This window comes from Serinus canaria, chromosome 19 (genome assembly GCF_022539315.1).
Source record: "Serinus canaria isolate serCan28SL12 chromosome 19, serCan2020, whole genome shotgun sequence".
Classification (NCBI taxonomy): Eukaryota; Metazoa; Chordata; class Aves; order Passeriformes; family Fringillidae; genus Serinus; species Serinus canaria.
Window position 1 is genome coordinate 7,885,034 of NC_066332.1, and position 15,435 is coordinate 7,900,468.

Sequence of the window (15,435 nt, forward strand, 5' to 3'; positions counted from 1 at the left end):
CCCACAGTGCCACAGGCAGCCCCCAGCCCAGGCACCCAGTGATGGCTGGGAGAGCCCTGGACTGGAGCTGAGCTCTGCCAGTCCAGGCAGCAAGGGGCACAGCTGCCATATCCCCCCACATTCTGGCTCCTTTCTCTCCTTCCTTCCTCTTTCTTACCTCCCTGGATGAAAAGAGTCAGGAGAGGGCCAAGAGACTCCCTGTGCAGCCAGCCTGGCTCACCCACCCAGCCAGGTGGATCCCAGCCAGGGCTCAGGGAGCAGCCAGGGCTGGAAACCACCAGGGGAGTGGGATCAAAGTCCCACACACAGCATGAACCAGCAGAGAGAGACAAGGGTGCCACAGGCTCAGGGCAGTGATGGCCTCGTGTGCCCTCATTCCCAGGGCTCCCACTCCATCCCAGCACACAGAACAGGGACTGGGGCACTGTGACATGGCCTGTCACACAGAGCCAAGGAGCCACAGCACTGAGATGGGAGCAGCAGCACCTCACTAAACCTTTGGGCTAAATTAAACCCAAAATAATTAGAGAACAGCTGATTATGATTCTTTTTTAACATGTTGCCAAGAATTAGACTCCAGTTAATTGATATTAACTGCACTCTGTGTGTGATCACCCAGCACTGCTCAGGGTGATGGAGCAGACAGTGGGGGCTGGTGATCAGGGATATTGATGGTCATGGAGCAGGAGAGCTGCACAGGAAAAGGGAACATCACCTGGGACAGCACATTCAGGGGAAACAAAAGAAACAGCCACAGGGGCACAGGAAGAGAGGACAGAGGTGTCCCAGGTAGCCTCACTGCAGCACTGAGATGATGCACAGAAAGTCAATAGCTGGAAAAATCCCAGCTTTACAGAGACAGGGCAACTGAGAGTGCTGGCTTAGGAAGGCCATGGAATAGAGATGACATTGTTGAGAGAGAGATTGAACTAGAAACAAGTTTCAACAAGTTTCAAATTATGGCCTTGCAAAAAAGACCAGATATTTTAGAGAATCAGAATTGTGAAAGGTGCATTGCAGCAAGACCACATGGGGTAAAAATACAGGTGATTTGTGTTAGAAATATTAGCAGCATTGTGTGGCTAAAGCTAATAGGCTGAAAAACACTTATAAGATGTTGTAACCAGGAAATAGGGTGGCTTCTGATAGAAGGGTGGTGAGTTTTACATCTCTTATGCCTCACCCTTCAACAAGACTGATAATGGAATAAAATCTTTTAAAAAGCCTCTCAATTGCCCTGTCTCTATAGAGCTGGGATTTTCCCAACAGTCCATGTGTCCAGCTCCTGTGGGCAGCACCCAAGGGCTGGCAGTGGGTGCCACCATGCTTGGCACGACATGGCTGTGGGAGCCTCAGGCAGGTGTTGGCAAAGAGAAGGTCAAGAACAGCATGAGCACTCCTGCTTCCATGGCCTGAGCATCCCTGGCACCATGGCATGAGCATCCCTAAATTCATGGCCCAGGCATCCCTGGCACCATGGCATGAGCATCCCTAAATTCATGGCCCAGGCATCCCTGGCACCACGGCCTGAGCATCCCTCACTTCACAGCCCAGGCTTCCTTGGCACCGTGCCCTGAGCATTCCCAGCCCACGCTCGCCCCTGTTCTGCCTGCACCCCAGGCAGTGCCAGGAGGAACTGGGCTGGTTTAGGGCTGAAGGGTGGCATTTTGCCAGCTCGTTCCCAGAGACCATGGGGAGAGCTGAGTGGTCACTCCCAGGACAGCTGTGCCCACAGGGTGACACATGGCCATGTCACCACGACCTGCCAGCCTTCTCTGTGCCCATGTCCCTCAAACACACATTGCCTCTGGCTACCCAAGCACAGCAGCCACCACCCAAACCCAGGGAATCCCAGCCCATCCCACACAGATCCCAGCTTCCACAGAGGAAGTGAAGGGCAACCCAGCCTGAAAAGGACAACAAACACTGACCAGCAGTTGGGTCAAAACCTGGGGTACCCACCTCTATAAAACCAGAGCTGGTGCTGGAGCCTGGGAAGGCTGGGGTTGTGCAAAGCCTACACAAAACACCTGAGCTGCTGTGGTGACCTGCCAGGATGAAGCCAGAAGGGCAAACAGCTCTTTAAGCAAAATGTATTTGCTCCTGGGCTGACACTGGTGTGCCAATCGATTGTGAACAGACTCAGGCTGGAAATAAGAAGATCACTGGAGGGTATGTCCTAGAGAGGCCCTTCAACAAGGATTATGGGCAGGAGAGACAAAACTCCTCCAAGATGGAGCTGGAGCAGCGTCTGCACGGGTGACAAAGTATCTGTGTGACACAGGCAACCCAAGCACAGTGTGGCACTGCCAGAAGGGCCAGGGGTAGCATTAGCACCACACAGCTAGGGATGGCCAGGCCAAGTGAGGTGTTGGAGAGAGTTTGGGAGATCCTGGACCCCCGCAGTGTGCAGAGGAACCCCCCTCCCTGCACCAAACACCCCTCCAGTCTCTACATCACACCCCAGCCACAGCTGCACCGACCATGGGTGAAAAGAGGCTGAGAACACTCCCTTGGGACTGCCTGCAGAGGGGAGGCAGGACACAGAGGCAGGATGCTGAGAGCCACAGGGCAGGTGGCACCTGCTCTCACTGTCCCCTTGGGTGCCTGCTCTGCTGCCACCCAGCCCTTCCCACCCTGCTAGGGACCAGGACATCCACCAGCTGCACTGCTGTGTCCCCCGGCCTCAGCCCCACTGCAGGAGCTGCAGGAAACAACCAGAATCATCCATCCCCCTGGGCCACTCACCATTTAATGTCCATCAAAGCCCCTCCACATCCTGACAGCCAACCAGGCCAAGGGCAAAGTCCTGCATCTGGGTCAGGGCAATCCCCAGTGCCAGCTCAGACTGGGGCAAGGCTGGAGAGATGAAGGGAGGGATGGATGGATGGAAGGATGGATGGATGGAGAGATGGATGGATGGATGGATGGATGGATGGATGGATGGATGGATGGATGGATGGATGGATGGATGGATGGATGGATGGATGGATGGATGGATGGATGGATGGCTGGATGGATGGATGGATGGATGGATGGATGGATGGATGGATGGATGGATGGATGGATGGATGGATGGATGGATGGATGGATGGATGGATGGATGGATGGAGAACACCCTGCAGGGAAGGACTGGAGGATTCTGGGAAGTGACAAATGGGACCTGACCTAGCCATGGGCACTGGCAGCAAAGGAAGCCAAATGTCTCCTGGGCTCACCCTCAGCAGTGAGGGCAGCAGGGGAGGGAGGGGATGTTCCCTCTCTGCTCTGAGACACCCTGGAGCTGCCCCTAGCTCTAAGGACACAGCACAGGACAGTGGTGTTGAATTGAGGTGGATCAGGTTGGACATGGGGGAAAAATGTCAGTCCAAGAGGGGCTGGCACAGGTTGCCCAAAGCAGCTGAGGTTTCCCCATCCCTGGAAGTGTTTAAGGCCACATTGGACCGGGCTTGGAGCAACCTGGTCCAGTGGAAGGTGTCCCTGCCCACAGCAGGGGGTGGAATGAGAGGAGCTTTCAGGTCCCTGCCAGTCCAAGCCACTCTGTGAATGTGTCCCTGCTTCAGGCCAGGGGCAGGGACAGCTCCCAGCTCCACTCAGGCTGCAGATGAAGGGTGACAGCAGAAGATGAATATGGGGGATACGTTGCTTTTTTCTCCTGTGCCCAGGACGTGCCCAGACACCTTTTCCCAGATCCCTTACTCTGCTGGGGCTACACTTGCTTCATCTTCAAAGTCTGATGAAGTCTGGGCTGTCTCTGATTTCCCACTGGAGGGAAGCTGGGAGAGGATGAAGGAGCAAAGAGAAGACAAGCAAACAAAGTCACCTTCACCTCTCCTCTCCACTGCTCCTCCCAAAGCAGCATCACAGCCCTGAGCCTGCAGCCTCCAACACAGCACTGCTGCAGCTCCTGGCGTGCAAGGAAGCCCCCCTTGCCCTGGTGGGACCAGGCACCAGGGGAAAGTAACCCCAGAAAACCACTGCCTGGTGGTAAGTGGAGCTGAGAGGGCCCAGAAAGCCATGTCTGAGGGGGCAGCTCCAGCAGGAGCCAGCCCCAGCCTTGTTCCTCCAGCAGCAGCAGAGCAGCAGCTCCTTGGAGCACGCTGGGCTTCCTGCTGAGACACTCTCCCTAAGGACCTGCTGAGAGGTGAGGTTGTGCTTACAGGAGAGCACAGAGCCAGCTCAGAGGGGCCCAGCCAGCACCTCAGCACCCAGACAGCTCCAAAGTGTTTTTTTTTTACACAGGCCAGTGCTAGCTCAACAGCATCAGACAGAAGTGAGCAGCTACAGCTTGTGTCCTTGCCTACCTGACACACCTCTCCACCAGAAAATGCTTTGCTGGGAACAACAGGGGCCACTCTCCAAGAAACTCCCAGCAGCCAGAAAGACTGAACAAAGTCACCTGTGCCCTGGTGTCAAACACCACCACCCTGAGCCTGCACAGCTGAAGGGATGAAGCTGGAAGTCAAGCTCCCGTGGAAGTGAACCTCCCCTTCTGTGCTGGTGCAGCTGGAATGGACCTGCTTCCAGGTCTGAAATGCTTACTGGGCCTCCCAAAGCCTGCAGAGATGGGCTGAGCTGACAGGCTGAGAGACACAAGCTGGGATCTGAAGATTTCTGTTCCCAGAGGCAATTCATGGAGCAAACAACTGTCTTACATAACCCAGTGTGGAGAGACAGGAGCACGGCCACTGGAGGGACTGTGCTCAGAGAAGAGGAATGGCACACAACCCCTCCTGACCACTCCAGGAAAACAGCAAATGTGAGTTCATTGCTTGCTGGCTGGAATGCCACCCAAAGCCACCTCCTCTGGGATGTGGCCTGCACCAAGGACCAAGCAGGAGCAGCTGATTGCAGCGCCAGGAGCAGCAACAGCCGCAGCACTCAGAAAGGATTTCAGGAATGGGTTTGCCAGGAGCTGTGACTTAAATGTGGAGTAGCACAGGGATGGCCCCAACCTAAGGAGGAACACAGCCCACCCAGTGCCACCATGGCACTGCCCACTGGGTGGGGACACCTTCCTGTGCCCCTCAGCAGCTCCGAGCCTGCCGGAGCCGCGGGCTGTCACCTCGCTGTCTCAGTGGCAAAGCCAGCCAGCTCCCCACCCACTGGGCTCCAAAATAAGCCCAGGCAGCAGTGGCAAGGCAGATCCAAAAACAGTCTGTGCAGCCAGAAGACGGATCAGCAGGAAGGGAGGGATGAGCCCCTCCATGGATCCTGCACCTCCGCATGCCAGGCAGGTCCAGGTCTCACACTGGACCTCACTTTCTCCTGCAAACAAAGGACACCAAGGGGCTTCATCTGCCTAAGCACAGCCACTTAAAAAGCAGATTCCAGTGGGATTGTGCCCATGGAGTTCCTCTCTTCTATTACTGACCCTAAGAAAGCAGCTATGCACCAGCAGCCACCACACACCTCTCCATCCATCCCTCCATCAGCAACCCCAACCACTGCCCAAACACTTCCCAGACCACCAGCCCAGTTCTGCTCCAGCCTAAAGCCCCACTCCAAAGTCCTCCAGCTCCAGGAAGGACTTGCTGGTAGTGTTCAAGGAGTTTGTATCTCTGATGGAGAAGCTACACCCACACCAAAGCAAGCTGCACAGCACATGTGCCTCCAGACAAGGATGAGAAGTCCGTGACATTCTCTTATTTCCTGGAGGAACATTTCCCCTCATCTTGCAGTGAAAGTTCCACAAGATGCTAAAGTACTTGGAGATCACTAAGAAATAAGCAAGGGGATGAGCAGCATCCCAAATCCCTGCAGGGAGCAACATCTTGCCCTGATGGCCATCCCAGGTGTCACTCCTTGCCCTGTTAAACAGCACACTCCAGTGAGCACATCCCAAAATCAGCCTCTCACAACCTACATTTTAGTGCCCTTTGGCTCCATCCCCCTGCCATGCCTCGTGGGAACTTGTTTCTGAATTTCCAAATTAATCTTGATAAATTCACAGCCCTGGGTTACAAATTTGCATTCATGAGCAGGTTCTCTGTGGGTTCAGGAACACAGGAGGGAGGGGGTGAGGCTGCCAGCACAGACAATGGCCTGGCAGAGCAGGTTCAGAGGTCCAGAATGATCCAATGGGGTAGTGGGTCAGACTGAGGGTGGTGAGGGCTGACAAAGGCTGCCCAGAGACGTTGTGGCTGCCCCATCCCTGGAAGTGTTCAAGGACACATTGGACCTGGTGCAAGTGGTCCACTGGCGTAGATTTAAGGTGTCCTTGCCCATGGCAGGGATGTAGAACTGGATGATCTCTGAAGGTCCCTTCCAACTCAAAGTGATTCTGAGTCTGTCCACTGCTGAGCCCTACCACCCCTCCTGAGCACACCACAATGCCACAGATCACTGATTTCAGATTAATGTGTGGCTCCTCTCTTCCTGTCCAAACAATTCTTGATGAGACAAACTGAATTCTCTACAATACCAAGGCAAAGTGATGCTGTAAAACAAAACCAGAAGCACTTCCAAGGTCCTGGATGCTTTTGGAAGTCATGGGAATGTCACCACATCTTGTTCACTGCACATCTCAGACTTTTAAATAGATTATTATGCTTTTAGGCCATGAGTGCCCTTTGCAGCCCCAAGTGGACCCCATGCCACTGCAGCAGCCAGGAGCACAGCAGCTCCTCTCTGAATAATCCCAGACAGGAACATTCCAACATCTCACAGTGAAAGCACAAGGGCCTGGAGGATGATTGAGCAATAGCCTGAGACATGTGAATTCCCTTGAGAAAATCCCTCAGTTCCAGGCTTGGCCAAGGAAATTTTAGCTGAGGAGAAGCTGCCAGGACAGGGGAGCCTGAGACAATTTAGGAGAGCCATTCCTTTCAAGTAATTACAAAATCTACTGATTTAACATGGATGCAGTGCAATGTGTGTGTGGGCACCCTCCTGGGACCTCCAGGCACAATTCCACAAGCAGAGATGGAATTGCACTGGGTAAATAAGAAATGGATGGGAAGAGGGGGGATGAGCAGAGAGAGACCTGGTCTCACCTTTCCAGCCTCTGTAACTGGGAGCACAAGCAGTGCTCAGCCTGTGGAAGCAACACCTCTGCCAAAAGGTGGCTGCCAGTGCCTGGAGCCATCCTGCAGGGTCAGCCCTGCAGCATCCAACAGCCCTGTGACACCAGCACCACGATGGAGCTGGGCAGAGAGGAGCCACCTGGGCTCAGGGTTACACTGAAAGTGGAGCTGGGGGCAGCTGAGCTGATCCAGGGGCTGTTCCTCAGCAGGTGAGCCCAGGCAGGCTCCAGTCCCACCCCAGGGCTGTCCCTCTGCAGGTGAGTGAGGCTCCAGTCCCACCCCAGGGCTGTCCCTCTGCAGGTGAGTCAGGCTCCAGCCCCATCCCAGGGCTGTCCCTCTGCAGGTGAGTCAGGCTCCAGCCCCACCCCAGGGCTGTCCCTCTGCAGGTGAGTCAGGCTCCAGTCCCACCCCAGGGCTGTCCCTCTGCAGGTGAGTCAGGCTCCAGTCCCACCCCAGGGCTGTCCCTCTGCAGGTGAGTCAGGCTCCAGTCCCACCCCAGGGCTGTCCCTCTGCAGGTGAGTCAGGCTCCAGTCCCACCCCAGGGCTGTCCCTCTGCAGGTGAGTCAGGCTCCAGTCCCACCCCAGGGCTGCCCCTCTGCAGGTGAGCTGGGGCAGGCTCCAGCCCCACCCTGCAGAGCTCAGCCCTGCTCTCCCTACCCAGCTCAGCCCTCAGATCTGCCTGTTCCACAGTAAAGGCTTTGCAGACACTGACGCTGGAAAGCCTCTACTGACCTCACCACCCCACAGCCAGCTCCTCTGGGAACAGGGGATCACAGCATGCACAGTTCTAACTCTGCCAGATTCCCCAGACACCCAAATGTCTGCCATCCTTTGGGTGCTCAAATCCTTAACTCCAGCTCCTGGCAGCAAACCTTTTCTCTGGAGGAAAAAGCTGGTGAAGAGAGAGGTCTGGAAGGGATAGACTCTTTGACCAGCCAGCAACAAATTGTCCCCAGGACAGAGATGCAAGGTCCCAGCTGCCCACATCTGGCTCAAAGAGGAGCTGCAACATTTCTGGGCCCAAGCAGGTGACACTTGGTCTGTTCTGCTTTATCCACTCCTTGGGACTTTTCCAGGCAGCCCAGGGCAAGACAACAGCCAACCACCACAGAAACAGCCACTTGCTCTTCCCAGCCTCCACACTGCCCCATCCTTGCAGAAATCCCCTCCCTGGACTCTCACCACCTCTCCAGCTCTGAAAGCCACCACTTACCAGGCCAGCCCAAGCCCTCCCTCACCACCCAGCTGTGAACACCTGCACAGCCAGGGCACTGTGCCTGGCCCCAGCCACCCACCACAAGGAGCCACAGGACACACAGGGCTCACAGCTCACTCACTTTCATCAGGGTTGGGGGAAGCCAGAATGGCACTGTGCTTCCTTTTCACTTCTTCCACATTCTCCGAAATTTTATCAATGAAGCCTCGAATTTCTTCCACCTGTGAAGTGAGACAAGAAGACAGGTGGTCTGTGACAGACCTGGACTCTTGGAAACTGAAGGGATTATTATACCCTATTCCAAAGCAACCACGACATGTCTGAACCACAGCAAACATCCTCCTGGATAAATATTTTCCAGTTTGGAACTATAGCACCACCGTGGAATCAGCCCTTCTCCATCCCACCAGCCAGCTCTGAGTCACAGCAGTGTAATACAGACTGTATGTCCTCTGTTCTTTGTGATACACTGAGAAACTTCTGGGATTTATATAAATCAGCAGCAGATTGATTCCCAGACTCCGTGCCACTGGCAAAGCACTGCTGAGACTGCACAAGCCAGGCTGGTAGTGGCTCAATCCCCCAAGGCTCCTTGCTCCATAAAAAGCTCCAGAAATGCCCAAATTGATCCTCACCCCCCATTCCAGAGAGACTTCACTTTCCAAAAGATCCATTCTGGCATTTCCCCTGCACTTCTGTACTACAGCATCACCCAAGAGGGGAAACCTCTCCTGTGTTCTCTGCCTGCCAGGATGCTCACCCTCTAACTCAGCCTTCTCCTTCGGCTCACACCACTCCTTTGCTCATCTTCCTCCACCTGCACATCAGATTTATCCCAGTTCCCACTCCATTGCCTGCACAGATCCATTTTAACACCCCCCACACACATGCCATGCTAAGGGTGTGCTAAAAATCCGCAAGCAGATCTTACAGCCACCCACATGCCAGAAGACAACCTCTTGTTTGGGAACGGGAGGCACCAAATTAAATCAATGCCATGCAGAGACTGCTGCTCTGCAGAGGTGCTCTGGGGAAAGGCCTGAGAGCTGGGGGTGAGGCTTCCCTGCTCCCATGGCCTGGGCAACAGCCTGGCTGGGTCCTGGAGGAGCAGGGAAACGTCCAGAGGGCAGCAGAGGCTCAGGTCTGCAGGGAAGCCAAGTTCCTGGTGTTCAGCACAACCCTGAGCACCAGCTGAGCAGCACCAGCCAGGGCAGGACCTTCATCCCATCCCCAGTGGCCACAGGGAGCCTGGACCACCCACAACCCGCCCTGGTGCCAGCAGAAAGGTCTGAAGCAGCTTCAAGGTCACACTGGAGGAACAAACCTCTCACCTGCTCAAAGAACTCATCCATGAAACGATCCCGGTCCACGCTGACGGTGACTTCATCATCATCATCACTGTCCTTGGCCTGCAACAGCACAGAGAGAGAGAGGCATCAAACAGGGCTTCCTGCAGAGTTCATGGCCTATTTCAGAGCTCCTGTGAGGAACCTTCCCCTTCTCCCGTGCTAACCTGCCCCAAGGAGCTGGGGCAAACACTGACCAGAGTGTGGAAACACCCCAGGCACGGCCACTCCAAGCCCCAGGACTCTGGGAGAGCAGAGAACAGACACATCCAGCAGGAAGGGATGGCCAAAACACCACGGCAGCCAGGGCCCCATGGCACAGCATGGAACACAGCCAAGGACACCCCACACCCAAGGAGGGGAGCTCCCAGGGCACCCTCAGCCCTGTGTGAGCACTCCAGCTCTGCAAGGAGCGGGAATGGGAAACATCACAGATTCCACCATGGGAAACACAGGGATTGCTGTGATGGGAAACACAGGGAATGCTGGACTGGAAAACACAGGGAATGCTGGACTGGGAAACACAGGGAATGCTGTGATGGGAAACACAGGGAATGCTGGACTGGAAAACATGAGGGATGCTGTGATAGGAAAACATAAGGGATGCTGCCATGCGAAAGCACGAGGGATGCTGCCATGGGTGACACAAGGAATGCTGCCACAGGAGAAAGCCTGGGCGATGCCATGATGGGAAAACACAAGGAATGCTGTGATGGGAAAACAATAGGGATGATGCCATGGAGAACACAAGGAATGTTGGACTGGGAAAGCACAAGGAATGCTGGACTGGGAAAACATGAGGGATGCTGTGATAGGAAAACACAAGGAATGCTGTGATGGCAAAACATGAGGGATGCTGCCATGGGAGACACAAGGAATGCTGCCACAGGAGAAAGCCTGGGCGATGCCATGATGGGAAAACACAAGGGATGCTGTAATGGGAAACATGAGGGATGCTGTCACAGGAAACACAAGGAATGCTGCCACGGGAAAGCACGAGGGAAGCTGCAGTGGGAAACACAAGGAAAGCTGCAATAGGAAATGAGAGATGTTGCAATGGGAAAACATGAGGGATGCCATGTCAGGAAAACATAAGGGATGCCATGATGGTAAATAGAAGGGATGCTGCCATGGGAAACACAAGGGATGCTGTGATGGGAAACACGAGGGATGCTGTGATGGGAAAATAAAAGGAGTGCTGCAGAGTGCAGGAAAGGTGGGAGCAAACAGATAAGACAGCAGAACTAGTAAAGTCACAGCAGGCAAATGAGGGGTTGTCCTTGTCTGCAGAAGCATGTGTGTCATTGTCACCAGAGATGAAAACACCTCCTGTCCCAGCAAGGCGGGGGCTGCAAGCTCTCAAGGGAAGGAAAAATTACAGTCCTGCACATAAGGAGACATTTAAAAGATTATCATCCAAAGCAGTTACACGACGGAGGGAAATGGAAAATTAACAGGTTGGAAAAGTTTCCTCTTACTCCATCTTTACAAGAGAGAAGCCAGTGGAATGAAGATTTAAGACAGGAGTGCCTCTGCTCATCTCATGATGATTTCAGTTACACATCACCTCATGGCCCCTCTGCACTCTGCAGAGAGGAAGCCACTACAGTCTTCAGAGAGAGCCCTCTTACATTGAAATAAGCCAGATGAAATATCTATCCCACCCCCTAAAATTGTCTTTCCACCCTACAGTGACTGACTTGGGTGGTATCATCTGGAGACCTCAGCTCTCAGCCTTGCCACCACTTGTGGCATTTCTTGCCTGGGTAACTAATGGAATAAATCACAGGGACTCCATTTTCTTCATGGTGGAAAAATCCCCCTCTTCATTCACATAACTCCTTTTTATACAGTTGTACAGACCTGGTGTGGGACTCCAATTGGTCAGGAGCTTTCTTGGTAATTAATTATTGGTCAGCAACAAGCTGTTACCCTGTATTGATTGGTCACTCAAGCTCTCAGTGTGGACATGCAGGGAAAGTTGTTTGTGAGAGACAGCTTTCATTTTTCTATCTAAGAATATAAAAACAGTTTATACAGCTACAAGTTGTCTTTCACCCAGGAATAGATTGTTATGTTAATGAACTGCTCACACCAGGATTGCTTTCACAGGGAACTTGCAAAGGGCCAGCCTGACAAGGCCAGCCACTGATTCCAGGAGAGAAGGCTTGATTTTATGAAGACTTTCTTTATGATTTTTCTACCTTACTACAACAGGTAACTCACTCCCACACAGTTATCCCATTCATGGTTACCCAGAGCCTTTGTGATCAGAGAGCTCCCACAATTCTGGTGAAAATCTCACCCTGACAAGGAAGAGCAGTCATGGTGCTGCTCTTGCCCACCACTCCATGGGCACAGAAAACTGTGTCCCAAAGTCTGAAGCTGTGCCCATCTGTGGCACAGGCACTCAGGCCAGGAGCTGCTGGCACAGTGAGGCTGGGGCATGGCCAAAGCTGCCAGCCTGGGGATGGGCTGGTACATTCAAATCCCTGCAGTGATGGTGACTCCACCATTGCCCTGCACAGCCTGCTCCTGGGTCTGACAACCCCTTCCATGGAGACATTTTGCCTAATATCCAACCTAAACCTTCCCTGGGGCAACTCGGGGCCATTTTCACTTATCCTGTCACTTGATAACCTGGGAAAAGAGAGTGACCCTCACCTGGCTCCACCCTCCTGTCAGGGAGCTGTAGGGAGTTAAGAGGGTTCCCCCTGAGCCTCCTTTTCTCCAGGCTGAGCTGCCCCAGTTCCCTCAGCCCCTCCTGGTCCTCCAGGCCCTTCCTCAGCTCTGTTCCCTTCTCTGGACATGCTCCAGCCCCTCAAAGTCTGCCTCTTGGAGGACCCCCAGATTTGAGATGCCTCAGCAGTGCCCAGCCCAGGGGACAGCCACTGTCCTGGTGCCAGTGGCTTCCTGTGTGCTGGGACAGGCTGGGGCTGCACAGTCCCTGCAGCAGGCACTGCCTGAAGTTTTTTGCTTCCAAAATTCTGCAGTTTGCTCCCAGCAGGTGCACACCACCTCTCCCATTCCCTACAGCAGCCTCAGTCCAGCCTCATCCAGGCTTGGGGCAGAGCTGGGTATATGAGCACATCCAACCCCTCCCACACCTCCCTGGAGCCAAGGGCAGGATTTGGACACAGGCTCTTTTAAATCCTTCTGCATGCCAGTGCCACCAGGCAGCCCAGTCCCTCCCCCTGTCCTGTGTCACCACTGCTCCAGCCTTGCTCCAAACCATCTGAGCATGGTGACAGCTGTCACTGTCCCCACCCCAATGCCACCCCTCAGCCAGCAGCAAGCCTGGCTGTAAGCTCAGCTTCCCCTGGGGTCAAAACTGCTTCCAGAGCAATGCCCACATGTGCTCCACTGCTCCCAGAGCATCCCAAGCACTCCCCCAGCACATGGCAGGAGGGCTCAGAATCCAGGAGGTCACAAAGAGCCATGTCCTAAAGCTAGGAATGCATGGACAGAGCTTAGCTAGAGAGATACAAGTGTTATCCATGTTCACATTCCACTTACATATCACACATGCCTGCTAGGTTGGTGCTGGGCTTGATTTTAAGCATCACCAGCTTTGAAGCATCACACACTTTGGTGGGTGGTACTGGGAGCCCACTGGATGGGCAACCACAACAGAGACCCCCACCTACACCCCCAGGACCCTGGATAATGCCAACAGAGCCTGGGGACACACACTGGGAGTGATGGAGGATGCACCTGCCAATGCAAACACCACCCTGGATCTGTGTTTACAGGTCAGGGGATCTTTCTTCCCTCACCCTGCTAAGCCTCTCCACGTCAGGGACAAGGACATCCACACCACCCACAGATGGAGGGACACCTGTCCTGCCTGCACCTCCTGCCACCTCACCATGCACCCAACAGGAAGAGTAAAGGAAAAGGGGCTGAGAGCCCCTGTGAGGATGGATCAGGGGATTCTGGGGAGTGACAAATGGGGCTTGACTTTGCCATGGGCACTGGCAGCACAGAAAGACAAGTGTCTCCTGGGCTCATCCTCAGCAGTGTGGGCAAGAGGAGAGGATGTTCCCCCTCTGCTCTGAGAGACCCTGGAGCTGTCCCCAGCTCTGGGGTCCCAGCACAGAACAGTGGTGTTGAACTGAGGGTGCAATCAGGCTGGACATGGGGAAGAAATGTTGGTCCATGAGGGTGGGATGTCCAGAGCAGCTGTGGTTTCCCCATCCCTGGAAGTGTCCAAGGCCAGGCTGGACAGGGTTTGGGGCAGCCTGGACTAGTGAAAGGTGTCCCAGCCCATGGCAGGGGGGGTGGAACTGGATGGGAAGCACCAGCCAGCCCCTGCAGCCCTGTACAGAAAAACACACCTTCAACACAACCCCACAAGCCTATTCAGCATTTTTTTTTTGCCATCATTCTGGCAGGATCTCAATTTGCCAGAATTCTGAGCCCTTTTTTGAAGCCTGTGAGCAGAGTATTCCCACTGTTAATTTTAAATGAAGACTTGTACAGAAACCAGGAAGGCCAGGGACTGGCAGCAGAGGAAGAGCAGCAGGAGAGCAGGGTACCTGCCAAGATGTTATTGTCTTTGTCACCTCTTGCTTGTTCCTTCCACATCCAAAACAGGCCTGGCTCATTGCACAAAGGATGCCACATCCCTGCCTGGTCCTGCCCACTGGACCCTGCCATACCCAGAAATCCTGCAGGGAGGGGACCCAAGCCACACACAGCCTTGCCAGAGGCACTCATGCTTGAGGGCAGACCTCTCCTGGGAGCACAGAGGCTGATGGACAGGCACAGAGATGTTATTTAGGGCAGGCACTGGACAGGGGGAGTGGCACAGAGCCCAGCCAGAAGCCCCATGAAGAGGAAATTACACAGATGGAGCCTGCTGGACAGGAGGGCACATGTCACTTGTCACTCGGGGCTGGAGAAGGGCACCATCTGTCCAACCCACGTCACTGGAAACACCCTCAGTGCCATCCTGCCTCTCACCCCTGTGTCAGGCAGAGCATCCCACCCCACCACCCCAGCCCTGGGCCACAAAGAGCAGCCACATCCACTAATGGGTGACTTGGACTGGAGCCAGAGGGGATGCCAGGGAGAGCAACCCACAGCATGCAGGGCACTGATGGATCAGCTGCTCCCTGCATCTCCCTCCACCCTGGCCCTCACTGCACCACCCCAAGCTTGAGGTGACCCCCCATGATTAATTCTAGTACAAAAGTAGAAACAAGGCAAAAACTTTCAAAAAACAAACATAAAACAAAACAAAAAAATCCATGTTTCAAATGGAAACATAACAGTGTTTTGGCTTCATGCATCCCAACTGTGAGCATCCCAGGTTTCCAAAGTCACATGGAAAGCTCCTGACTCAGTCAAAACCACCTGCAGGTGCTGCTCAGCACAAGCAGCAAACAATTCCCCAGCCTGGGAACTCACAGTGTCAGGCACAGCATCCTCCCAGTGCCCCTCACTTCTGCCTCAGCCCTGTCAGGCAGCACCAAGGACCCAGGGCTTCCAGACGTTCCCCCCACACAGGGTAGGTGAGGAGAACCCTTCTTTTGCAAGGTTTTTATTTCTCCAGTCCACCAGAGGCCAGGCAGTGGCAGCATGTGGGCCCTGACCTGGCAGCTGGGAGGGCTCTGGGAGCTGCTGCCTCTTCAGTGCCACTGAGCAGCAGGGGCTGGATGGGGAGGGCAGGGCAGAGCTCCACCAGCAGCTTTTGGAACCTCACAGGCTTCACAGTGCCCTCCAAAAGGGCCAAAATCCCAAGTGGAGGCAGAAGCAAACTGTGATACCATCCCTGACAAAAAGGAGCAGCAGATGGGAAGCCATCCAGAGCCCCGGAGCATCCTGGCTCTGTTTGGAGGTTTTG

General features: G+C 54.3%; 1 protein-coding gene across 3 annotated transcripts in view; it reads right to left on the reverse strand.

Moving 5' to 3' along the window:
- STX1A (syntaxin 1A) overlaps window positions 1-15,435 on the reverse strand; it is a 70,280-nt gene that overhangs the window by 43,623 nt on the left and 11,222 nt on the right. For all 3 annotated transcript variants that reach the window (XR_007779144.1, XM_030231682.2, XM_050981818.1), the window contains exons 2-3: window positions 9,573-9,650; window positions 8,363-8,462 (exon numbers count right to left, since the gene is read on the reverse strand). Coding sequence is in view for 2 of the 3 variants with exons in the window: in XM_030231682.2 (XP_030087542.1) it covers window positions 8,363-8,462; window positions 9,573-9,650 (178 nt within the window). In the remaining variant the exon portion in view is untranslated. The remainder of the gene's footprint in view (window positions 1-8,362; window positions 8,463-9,572; window positions 9,651-15,435) is intronic.